At 45.7% G+C, this 11,756-nt stretch overlaps 2 protein-coding genes across 3 annotated transcripts in view; both read right to left on the bottom strand.

Annotated features, from left to right (window-relative positions):
• OPN3 (opsin 3) overlaps positions 1-10,842 on the bottom strand; it is a 39,323-nt gene extending 28,481 nt beyond the window's left edge. Inside the window, exons 1-2 of one of the 2 annotated variants that reach the window (XM_044267022.1) lie at positions 10,399-10,842; positions 6,262-6,342 (exon numbers count right to left, since the gene is read on the bottom strand). In XM_044267022.1, coding sequence (XP_044122957.1) covers positions 6,302-6,342; positions 10,399-10,771 — 414 coding nt within the window. In that variant the 5' untranslated portion in view covers positions 10,772-10,842 and the 3' untranslated portion in view covers positions 6,262-6,301. Of the gene's footprint in view, positions 1-6,261; positions 6,343-10,398 lie in introns of those variants that run through there. The other variant, XM_044267021.1, reaches the window with a different exon arrangement.
• On the bottom strand, positions 851-9,454 carry CHML (CHM like Rab escort protein). The gene has a single exon (XM_044267017.1). It carries the CDS (start codon positions 6,003-6,005, stop codon positions 4,044-4,046), a length of 1,962 nt encoding a protein of 653 aa, XP_044122952.1. The 5' UTR covers positions 6,006-9,454; the 3' UTR covers positions 851-4,043.
• Positions 10,843-11,756: the final 914 nt, after the last annotated feature.

The raw sequence follows: 11,756 nt of genomic DNA on the forward strand, positions 1-11,756 counted from the left end.
ATAGACTTCAGAAAGTATTAATTGACCTTGTAACTCTTAAGCTACTTGTTTCCAACTGTAGTAAAACTTTTGGACTCCCCTTAAAGGAATGCCATGAATCTCAAACCAGATTTCTCCTTTGTTTCTTTTTTTTTGGGGGGAGGGGGTGGTAGTAGTTACAGCAGGTTGTATGATGGATAGAAAACGTCTTATATTTTCAAGAAGCATGTTCTCCAACACAATGGTTCTCAGGTACAGAACTTACTCATTTTTCTATTTTGAATTCTTAGAATGTCAATTCATAACCCACAGCTGATGTTCAACTGATGTTTGTTGAATTCAGTCACCTTGCTTTGGATCAGTTGGGCTGACAAGAAGGGTCTGCTACCATCCTCAGTGCCCTGAGATCCATCCTTAGCTGTCCTCGCTGAGAACACTCCTCAGACAGAGGGGCTTGGCCATGTCTGTGAATCCAACCCCTCCTTCATTTCCCCGGAATCCAAGACCCCCCGATGAAGAGTGCATTCGTGGATTGGGGGCCACACTTTTTAATTATTATGTAATGTCTTCGTACTGATGTCCTAGGATGCTTTAATATTATTTCTATTATTTCCACCCCTGGCTCTGGGATTTCCGGTTTCTAAAAAAAAGGTGCTGTCACAATATACATTATTTCTTAATTCTGAGCAACTGAGGAAAGATACAAAATACAAAATCCATCTTAACCAGGAAGTCCTTTCCATCAAGAGTTATAAAACCATCTGCTGTTTTTGGAGATTACCTTTTGACATTAAAATTTTTTAAAAAATACAGTATTTTTTAAATTTGAAGAATTTTATATGTTTCCAAAAAAAACCCAGTAACTTTCTCATCAATTCAATAACCATTTTACCAATTATTCTTTTATTTGTATCATACACATAAACATTTTACAGAAAAAAAGAACCCCTTAATGTTAAACTCCAATTAAGTACGTTTTCCTGATTCTTTTTGATGTAGACACCTAAATTTTTACACAAACATAATCTGTACATAAAATAATGTTTTAACATTTTTGAATCTCATTTAACATTTTTCATAAAATTTTACATAGATCAATATCCGTTAATGACTACGTAACAGTCTACAATAGCAATACATCAAAATTTACTTATCCATTTCCCAAATGCTAGACTTTTTTTTTTTAAATGTGTATGAATGGAATTGCTAGAAGTATCTTTGTACAAGTAGCTTATTTTTCTTTTAAATATTTTCCTAGGCATATGCTGTTCAAAGTGACTTGGTCTAGCCAAAAATAGATTGGTTACAGAGCTTTTGATCTAAATAGTTCTTTTAAAAATTACTAATCATGCTACTGGTATGAAGACACATGAATTTTAAAATGATTTGCTAATATAATAGCATAAACCAGGTCAAAATTGTTTCAATTTGCATTTTTAGTGCTAGGAAACCTGAATATCAATTCTAAGAATCGTCTTTTATTTGTGTCATTTGTACTCTATCCTTTCATAAACGTACTTAGTAAAGAATAGAAGCTTTATGGTTTTGCATCTACTTTTTAAAAAATATTAAGCATTTTATCCATGTGTAATGTAAGTAGCTTTTTAAAAATCCAATCTCTTTTTTGTCTTCTTCCTTAGTGCCATTTTTCATTTTTCTTTAGTTGACCTCACCTACCCTGCTAGTGATACTTTTCAGTGCCATGAAGTATCTTTTGTACTACTGGGATGAGAATTGTAGTCTTTTTATTTTCACCTTTATAATCAACATTTTAACTCCTATGGAATGAACCGTCTTATCATATGTAACGTGGGCCTAATTCTTTTTTTCACACTGACATCCAATTAGTCTTTCTACCAGTATTTACTACATAATTATTTCCTTTCAACTGGTTTATTAAGTCTTAGTTAAACTTCCTACTTAGCATCAAAGTGTATTTAGAAAAGGTTACTGTAGGATTTAAAGGGCAAGACTCTCACTTCTTTCCCCTAAGTTAAAAAGATAAATCTATCTTTCCTTGCCTGTTGTCCTAATTTGCCACAGTTCTGTCAAATTATATAAGATAGAAGTTGGAATGTGCAGTCCAAGTGTAGTAAATCTCCATACTAATGTCATCTAGTGGCATTCCTTTGGCTATGATTTCAAACACATTACCTAACTTAATCTTCACACTAATTCTACAAAATATTATTTGTTTTATAGATGGTGAAATTATTTTGATAGGTTCAAACCTTAGGCTATACCTAATAGAACCACTTTGCCATATTAATAAATGCATAAATATTAATACCAATTCATGACTTCTATTTTCAGGAAGCTGTAAAGTACCTAAGTCTTTGTTGTTTCATTTTCCTCATATATACAAGAGCAATGAAAGACTATTCACAGCTTATTTGGGCCTAGTATCATCTGCATATTTTTATAATATGTTGCTCAGATCAAAAGATACATTATTAAAAAGCATTACTTTGTTGTTGAAATTTAGCCAAATTCTGCTTCCATGAGCTCCTCTGCTCTAACTTTATTTCTAACTAATCCTACGCTCACATCTCCCTGATCTGAGTAGACTGAGAGGCCAGAGCCCGTGGGCTCTGCTTCCCCCAGTGCGCTGCATGGACTTCCGTATCAGGGCAGCCTGGATTCCAACCCTGGCTCTTCCCCATACCAGACCCGGGCGAAGTATTAGTAACTGTCTTTCCCTCTTTGCCTCTTCGTTAAAAATGTATTCAATAGGATCAGCCTCACAGGGTGGTTACGACCCTGTCACTAGGAAGCACAGGTGCCTAGCACACCGCAGACGCTCTGTTTCACAACACAGATTGGCTCTGGAGGGCTCTCTTCCTAGAGGCATGACCATTCTGAGGAATGGAAACAGGAGACTGAAGGAGGCGGCACTTCAGCTCTCCTGACAACTCCGCAGGTTTTCACCAGTGGAGTACGACAGCTTTGGCTTCTGAGGGCTCTGGAAAAAACGTTTGTTCTCTAGGTAACAGCTGAGAGGCTGAAGTGATCATGGAGGCGGTCACCTCACTAACTGTGAGCGGGGCACAAGGGAGGAGACATGGTGAAGCCTCCTTCCATTCACTCCTAGCCACCACACTCTGCTGCTAATTCAAGTGGCAGCACCACAAAGTGGTGTATCAGACCCTCACAAAGAAACCTCGGGAAACCTCCAGACGGCTTTGAAAAACCACCGGCATCCCAAATGCCTCACTCCATCTCCTCTTCGGAATTTCAAATCTGTGGTACCTTTTCCTGCAGCAATGTATATATATATTTTTTTTCTTTTGGCCCAAGTTAGTTGTTTGAAGTTCTTTTCTTTTAGCCCAGCACAGGGCTCTGCAGAAAATTTCTGAAGTAGTAGTAAATCAGAACTAACCTGATCCTGAGATTTCCTTTGGGACAAACTTCCCAAGAATGACCTCTTCAATGATCAGACGGACTGTCCTCCACTTTCCGTAATACAGAAGATTGTGGTGGCGGCACTGCCTTGCTGGTTACAAGGGCTAAGTAGGGGAACTGAACTGCACAATGTGTTGTAAACACTAGACCTTTACAAGTAAAGGATCATGCAAATTTAATCTTTTAACAGTTGGCACTTGCATGGAAGTTGCTATTGTTACTACCATGTCTGTACATTTCTATTATATACAAAAGACCCACATAATTTACTGTGTGTGTTTAACTACTCAGAGGCAGGAGCAACTAAAATAATTACAAAAGTAACTAAAATATTCCTTCCATATTATTGTTATTATAGACTAATAAAATCTGAAGGTCATTAGCAGATACATATTACGTCCCTTTAAGCACAGTTGCTAATATAGAACCCTCACTAATAACACCCAGTACTAAAATAAAACCAACTTTGTCCAATAATCAATCAGTTACTGATAGGATAACAACAATATCCAATAACTGAATGTCTCAAACAGAATTAAAACACATCTGCATATATCATCATATAACCCGTTCTGATTAATCATGTACGAAAGAGTCCTTTAAGGGAAAATATTCTGATGCCAGGATGAATGTCCAGTGTAGCATTTCCAGTTTGCTCTTCTCTAGTTTTGAAGTTGCTTCTCTGGGCTTTCTGGGTTTTTGCTTCCCTCAGAGGAGTCTACTTTGGCCATGATTATATTATTGGCTCCAGGAGCCTCTGGTTGCTTATCATCACCATCAAAGATAATATCTTCCGGATTTGGAGGCGGGGGGCAGAATTCTTCATTGGGAAACATCTCCTGGAAAAGCGTTTCAGCTTGCTTGACCGCATGCTCGCTTCCCAGGGCGCAGTCAGGCCCAGAGCAGACGTAAACATTGGAAGGTAAGCCCTCATAGGAGCTTCTGCTGATGCCTGAGGAGTCTCTCATATTGAAGTAAAGAGCCCACAAGAGTCTTGGCTTTGTACATTCTTCCTGGTCTACTTCTGTTTCACTGTATGGGGTGAATAATTTCTTCACTACTGACTCTAAGTCTTCTCTTGCTGTTTTAGAAGATGAACAGGTCAGATGTACCAGATAGGTGTCTTTCATGCACGTCATGGTCGAAGAACATAATTCGGTGACACGAACGGCACATGTTCCTGATTCCACTGGAGGCACTACCAAAATGGAAATCTGCTGATCTGAATCTGCCTTTAGTATAGACTGATCCGTAATGAGCACTGCCCTGGAGATCTGCTTATACTGCACATTTGAGCAGGTTTCCTCAGAAAGGTAACTGTCCTCCACAATAAAGTATTTAGCATTTATTCTTTGACCTAAGTGATCTATAATTGCTTTACATTTTCCAGAATCTTTGTCAACTACCAGGCATTGGACTTTGTGACGAAGACAATAGATTCCACCAAAAACTGCACACATCCTGCAGAAACACTGGGGAATTTCTCCTTGCCCATACAAGGGAAATAAAAAGGGGGTGTTGCCAAACCGTCCAAGACAGCGAAGGAAGTTTTTCGTTGCTTTAAGGCCATCTATGGTACTGCAAGATGATTCTGTCATTGCAATCGAATGCAGCACAAAATGTTGGAGGTTGGGGGTTAATTTTTTAGTTTGTAAGTACTCTGAAAACGAGCATTGCACAAAAGCTTGGTATTGATCAGGATGTTGTTCATAGTCTAAACAAAACGTAAGAAATTTCATCAGGATCCTCTTTTCAACCATAGTGAGTTCTTTGCTATTAAAGACATCTGCTCTGGAACAAGGCACCTGTTCTACTTTTCCTTCCCGGAACGCAAGAATCCTAGTGACGTTTTTAAATTCTGCATAACGACTAACATTTGATTTGATTAAGAGATCAATTAGCAATCCTTGAGAATATAGCAGCTTTGATACCAAATCAATATTAAACCTCCTGCTTTCTTTAACTATTTGAGAGTAAGTAATCTTCTTTCTCTTTGGTCGGTCAGTGCTGTCTTTCTCTACCGGCTTCTTTCCATCTTCATCTCCATCTGAAACTGCGGGTGTACGGGTTTCATCTCCACAGTACTCTTCCTTTGCCAAGGTGTCCTCGACATCAGTTACTTCCAGTGACACTTCACCACTTTTTGGAGTGTCTTTGGCGGGCGTTTCATAGCTAGCAGCATGCAACGAGTGTGTTTCTCCAGGCAAGCATGCGGAATGCAGAGGGTCAGGGGTGGCGCTGGATGTTGCTGAGGAAGGACTTTTCTGCAGAGCCTCCATCTCTTCAACACCGTCATCCACATCCTGACTGGCATAACAAAACACTTCCGTGTGCTGGATGGTTTCGTCCTTCTTGCGAAGAGTGACAGCTTCTTCTGTTTCATGGATCAGGCCTTGCCACGAGGCAGTACTTTCTTCCGCAATGGCACTGTTTTGCTGATACTCCTTCAACCAGGAGAGCAATCCCGAAAAGCTGAAACTTGCCCAGTTTCCTCCATAGTAGCTTCTGGAATCAAGATGCAGAACCCTCTGGCCACTTCTTGAACACGCAGCTGCAAGGATGGATTCAGGCAGACCCGTCCCTATGATGACCACATCAAACTCTGTGGGAAGCTGGTCCGCCATTGCAGGAGATAAAGCTTCGGGTGACAATGGCTGACAAAGGAGAGGCGTGGGAGTCTAGGCTGAGGGCTCCGCTGAGCTGCGCATATGCCGTGATCCAATCTCTCCTTGGGAGAGTCTAGTTCATCCCAGAAGTACTGAGGTTGCAGGTCCTAGCCGTTTAACAGTTACCCTTTCTTAATACTGTTTTCCTTATAGGTCAGTAGCATAAAAATATGATAAAGTATATCTAATCACATCTGAGAACACTAAAACGGAAGTGTGGTTTTCATTCCTGCATTTCATCTTAGCAGTAAATGTCAAAATGCATCACACATGCATTTGTGACTGGAACTCTTCTCTGAAAGAAGAAAAGTCAAGAAAGAATACATCTGTAAACAATATGAAGAGAAAAGTAATTTCATGCAACAGCAATTACAATGACTCCACTGGAGTCCGACTTGTTATCAGGACATAAGCCTCTAGGAAAGCAAATCATTAAATGCTTTCTTACATATTTTCTAATTTCTCAAAAATGAACAGTAGAGATTTATTCCCCCAAAACACACTGTAATGAGGAAGTAACATCATAATGCCCCATAAAAACAATTTTCATAATATAGTTCTGTACCTTTTGCTTTTAATAAAATATTTGAATAGAACTATACAGAACAGTGAGCTTAGACTGTAAGAAATGTGTGGTTCCACTGTGTTTATGGAAACAGACTACACACTATGTGCACACTGTTATGATGAGGAATATTTCTGTGGCCAAGTAAGCCTGCGGGTGATTTTAGAACAGCTGAATGAAAGACATTTCCATGCAACAAGCACCCTTAGGAGCCCGTGGTAGCATCGTGAGACTGTTTCAACTGAATTAACCAGTTGGATTATTGCAAAAGGATTATTTCAGTAAAACAACTAGCATTTTGAGATATTTAGGTGCAAAAAAGGTTTACTGTAGGGAACATGCATTTTAAAAAATATTTATATGAATGTACACATGCGCATGTGTTTTTTTAGTGTAAGTTAAAAAGGAAAATTCCCAACTTTGTAAGTTAAAATATCTTAACATAAATCATACCTACTTCTACAGTCCAAGTGAACATAGGTGACTTGCATTTTGCCAGACTCCGGCTCTGACCCTGAATCTCTGTATCACAAGATGAAGGCCCTGTCCAAACATCCCCTAAGATTAACATGTTGTTTGCTGTTTTTGAAGGAGTAGGAGGCAGCAGTCCAAAAAGGCTCTCCCTCTGGCACAAAACTGATTATATGCCACACACAGAACATTTCTGTGGCACTAGGTGTGGCTCGAGTTGCAACAACCAAGGGGTGAAAGGCATACTCACCTGAAGTCTTTAGGCTAATGCACTATACGCACCACGTGAAGGGGGCCTTTCTATCAACTGTTATGGTGCAGTCAGAGGAAGAGTTCTTGGAGCCCTGATTTTCCCTAACATTATGCTTGCTGAACTCAACATCAGTACTAACTGGTTCTGCCTAGGCTAAGATGATGAGTTAGCTTGGACATCTGTAAAACAAGCCATTCAACTGAAAGTCGGATTAAGTTGACCAGTTCACGGAACAAACCGACTGGTCAGTTTAGCGGAATGGCCATCTCAACGGTCCTCTCTAGTCAGAGCCTCTGCCTCAAGAATATCGGCGATTCTACACTTGTTTTCAGCATTTCCCTGAAAAACCAGGAATTGTGCACTAGAGGGGAAGTTGCAATGCCTGCTCATAGGTGTGTGTGTGTGTGTGTCTGCAGACTTATCCTGCCTTCTTCTAGCAGGGTGTGAGGAGGAAGACAGACCCCAGGAAGGTATGGGAAGAAAAGTAAACATAGTGTGTGCTTATTCTTGGCTCAGGAGATAGAGCAGAGGATACAAGGCATAAGGGCTAAAACCAGTCACCTTCTAACCCACAGATATCAAGAGTCCTCGAATAACCAAGCACGTAGGACAGAACAACCTTAAAGAACATGCAGCTCACTCCCCCATAAGAGAGATAACAAAACTGATTGCAGGAGATTAAGCGACTGGCAAAGTCCACACAAGAGGTTAGCCAGGCCATGGAGTGGAGCCCACTCTCGTGTCATCAGGCCGGTGGGCTTTCCACTTGATAGAGAGCAGCCTCTCCAGGAACCTCTAGAACAAACACTTTTAAATTTCCTCCCCCTTCAACATGCCATCGTCAGCTCTTGTTCAGGGATGACCACCGGCGAAGCACCCTCCCTTTCTTTGCCTGAACCCTTATCTAGAAGCACAAACCTTGGAATTTACTTCAGGCAAAGAAATTCTTATTCTTGGCTAAGAACTTTTTCAGTTCCATCACAACCCACTACTGACTTGTCTCCCAGGACTTAAATAAAGTCTTCGACTCTGATCCCAGAGTTTCCACCTCCAATTTAAAAACAAGGATAAAGTCATGGTTGAAAGCAGTAACTATACGCCCAGAGAAACAGAGCAGTCGTCAGGCGAAACACCTTGTGCGGTGAATGTTTCTAGCAGTCTTAGAAACTCCCTCCTGACTAGTATGGCACCTGAGCAGAGGGGGATGAGCAAGAAAAAGCAACGGAAGGAGACGCAGCAGCAGAATGAGGTCACACAGGCAAGAGATGAGGAAGAGGGTGAATGCTGGTACTAATAAAGAACTCAACACACCCTTGATTTTAAACCCCCAGGCCCCGAGTCCAAATAGAACTGCCCAGCACAGGAAAAGCACTTCTTGGAAATACGAACTGTAATGTCTGTGCTCAAACACCTGTTGCCCAGCCCAGGAAGCATTACTGCTGGCACTTTAGGGTTAAGCTTCAATCACCCTCCTTAACTGAAAGCTTAGCCCTGCCTAAAAAATTGCCTGACACGCATTTTAAATTAATATAAAGAGTATAAGCACACAGCCATCTGTATCACCAGCTGCATACACTTAACGGCCCCCTCCCAAGTTTCAAATCTTTGTATAAATAAAATTCTCAGGCTGCTTATTGAGGAGAGGGGGGAGTAGTATTAGAATATTAGAAAAACTCAAATAAATGAAATCGTGATTCCTATGAGAATTTTTGTTTCCTTCAAAATACCAAAAAGTGAATTATAACAAATATAATATTTGAGTTTGCCACAACATAGGAGGTTGGTAAATGACACAATTTCTGATAATGCTACAAAGATTCCGTTCTCAAAAACCTGCCAAGATAAAAGCAGTGATAAATTTTCAATATATTTCACCTTTTTTTTTTCTTCCTCCAAGGACCTTTAAGACCTGTGAAATACACATTCCTATTTCACATCTTGTGCAAATGAAATTCCTGGAGCACACACTATAAAATAATTCCCAAGCTTAGAAAATCACATCTTCAATGATACATGCTTCAAAAAGAGCGTCTTTCAAAATGTCAACGAGACACGAAGCTTCCACAGGATTGGGAGTATTGCTGAAATAAATCTTCGATTAACAGGGCGCCTGGGTGGCTCAGTGGGTTAAGCCGCTGCCTTCGGCTCAGGTCATGATCTCAGGGTCCTGGGATCGAGTCCCGCATCGGGCTCTCTGCTCAGCAGGGAGCCTGCTTCCTCCTCTCTCTCTGCCTGCCTCTCTGCCTACTTGTAATCTCTCTCTGTCAAATAAATAAATAAAATCTTTAAAAAAAAAAAAATCTTCGTTTAACATTCAAGTTCTACTTTAATGAAATCTCCCGGCTGCACAGCTAACTCTCTGTCCATCTAGGGTGGGATTCTGCGCCAGCTGTAACCTCACCTTAGATTTGGGGGCGCTGGAACCCCTAAGGAGAAAAATACAGTAAAAATAGCTTAGAAGGCCACATGCCCATTTGCATTCTGAGAACCCGAATGAAGCTCTTTCCCTTCTAGGAAGCATTCAAAGGTTTACATCTGCTAATGAGCAAAATGAAAGGAAAAACAGAAAGGACACCCTGCCACTCTGCCACCCACGGTACCGAATTCAACCTCTTCTCCCCACCCTCTCCAGCTTCCCTGAGTTACTCTTTCTGGACTCGATTGACGCTACAGCCCTCCGATTCCTTCCTCAGAGTGTAAAGCCGCGGTTTCGCGCCCTGCTGAATCGTATGGGGTGAAAACTGACGTGAAAGGAACTGGACATCGGACGGAGGGGTCGGGGAGGGGCTGGGGCTTAGGGCCGGCTGCGGGGCCAGCCAGGAGCGGTCGCAGGGACGGAGCCGAGGCCGCCGCGGAGCGAGAGGAGGCGAAGGAGAGGAAGGAAGGCCACGCGGCTCGGGGTGGACGAGAGGCGGCGAGGCCGGGGCGGGCGCCGAGCGGCAGGGCGGGCGGGAGAAGGGGACCCGAGGGCGGGCTGGGCGGCCCGGGGCGCACCGAGACGGCGGCGGGGCGGGAACGGAGCTCGCGGAGGGGAGCGCCCGTCTCCTCCCGGCCCGACTCACCGAAGAGGCTGCTGCTAAACCCGTCCCACACGCAGCCCACGGTGTCCCAGACCCAGCCGTTCCGCAGGCAGGACACGAAGGTAAAGGTGACCCCGAAGACGGACACCAGCAGGTCGCTGAGGCTGACGTTGACCAGCAGGAGGTGGGTGGGCGTGCGGAGCCGCGGGAACTTGGAGTAGAGGACGAGCACCAGCAGGTTGTTGCCGGCGCCCAGCAGCCCGATGCAGCCGAGCAGCGGCGCCAGGCGCTCGTAGGTGCCCGGGCTGAAGAGCGGCGCGGGGCTCAGCGTCCCCGCCGCTCCCGGCCCCTCGGCGTCCGCGGCCCCGCCGCCCTCCCAGTGGCCCTGGCCGCCGCTACGGTTCCCCGAGTACATGGCCCGGCGCCGGCGCACTCGACGGACGGGGCGCCCAGCCTCCCGCGCGGCCCGTGGCGCGCTCCGCACTGGGTGGGGCTCCAGCTCCGCCGCCCGCTCGGGCCATTGTGCGCGCCGGGACCGCCCTCTCCTACCCCTCTCCTACCCCTCCTACCCCTTCCGCCCGGCGCGCCCCCGTAGCCCTGCCCCCTCCCGCGCGCCGCGCTCCCGACGCGCCTCTCTAGCTCCGCCCCCTACCTCCGCTCCTCGCGTTCTCGCCGCTCCCCGCGCCGCAGCGCCCCCCTCGTAGCCCCGCCCCCTCTCCCTGGGCGGGCTCCCGTGGCCCCGCCCCTCGCCCCCGCGCGTCGCGTTCCCGCCGCTCCCCGCGCCCCAGCCCCCTCATTAGTCCCTCCCCCTGCCCCTTTGGCTTTACCGCCGCTCCCCTCTGGCTCGAGCTTTTCGGGTTCTCTGGTCCCTGAGTCTCCAGGGCCCCGCGCTTCTGCCCCGGCGTGTGCGCGCTCGCGGGCACGCGCGTCGGGCCAGAGGGGAGGAGAAGTCGGCGGCCGCGGCTCCCCTCACCCCGCGTCCGTGCACCCCGCGGGGAAGCGTCACGGCCTCGCTCCCGTTCACGCACTCACTCGTGCACTCAGTCACCGCCAGCGTTTGCGGCCCTGCGTCTGGCTCGTGCGACAGGAAGGTACGCGAGGGCCTTCCGCGTCGGGTTGCTCACCTGCCCGGGAAGCCGCCACCCCCCGCCGCCCGCGCGCCGCGCCCTCTCCTGTCCCGCCGGAAACGCGGGCCCCAGGCTGGACCCGGGCCCGCCGGCGTCGTCCCTCCCGTGCGGCCCCAGAGGAGCGGCGGTCAGCTCTGTGACTGGGGCCGGCCGAAGCCCCTCCCCGGCGGCGACTGCCCGGGCTGCGCCCTCCGAGCTGCAACCGGAATGCAGCAGGTGTGGGGCGGCGGCTGCTCTACTTAGCACAGCACGTTCCCCGCTTGGCCTTTCCCC

This window comes from Neovison vison, chromosome 10 (genome assembly GCF_020171115.1).
Source record: "Neovison vison isolate M4711 chromosome 10, ASM_NN_V1, whole genome shotgun sequence".
NCBI lineage: Eukaryota > Metazoa > Chordata > Mammalia > Carnivora > Mustelidae > Neogale > Neogale vison.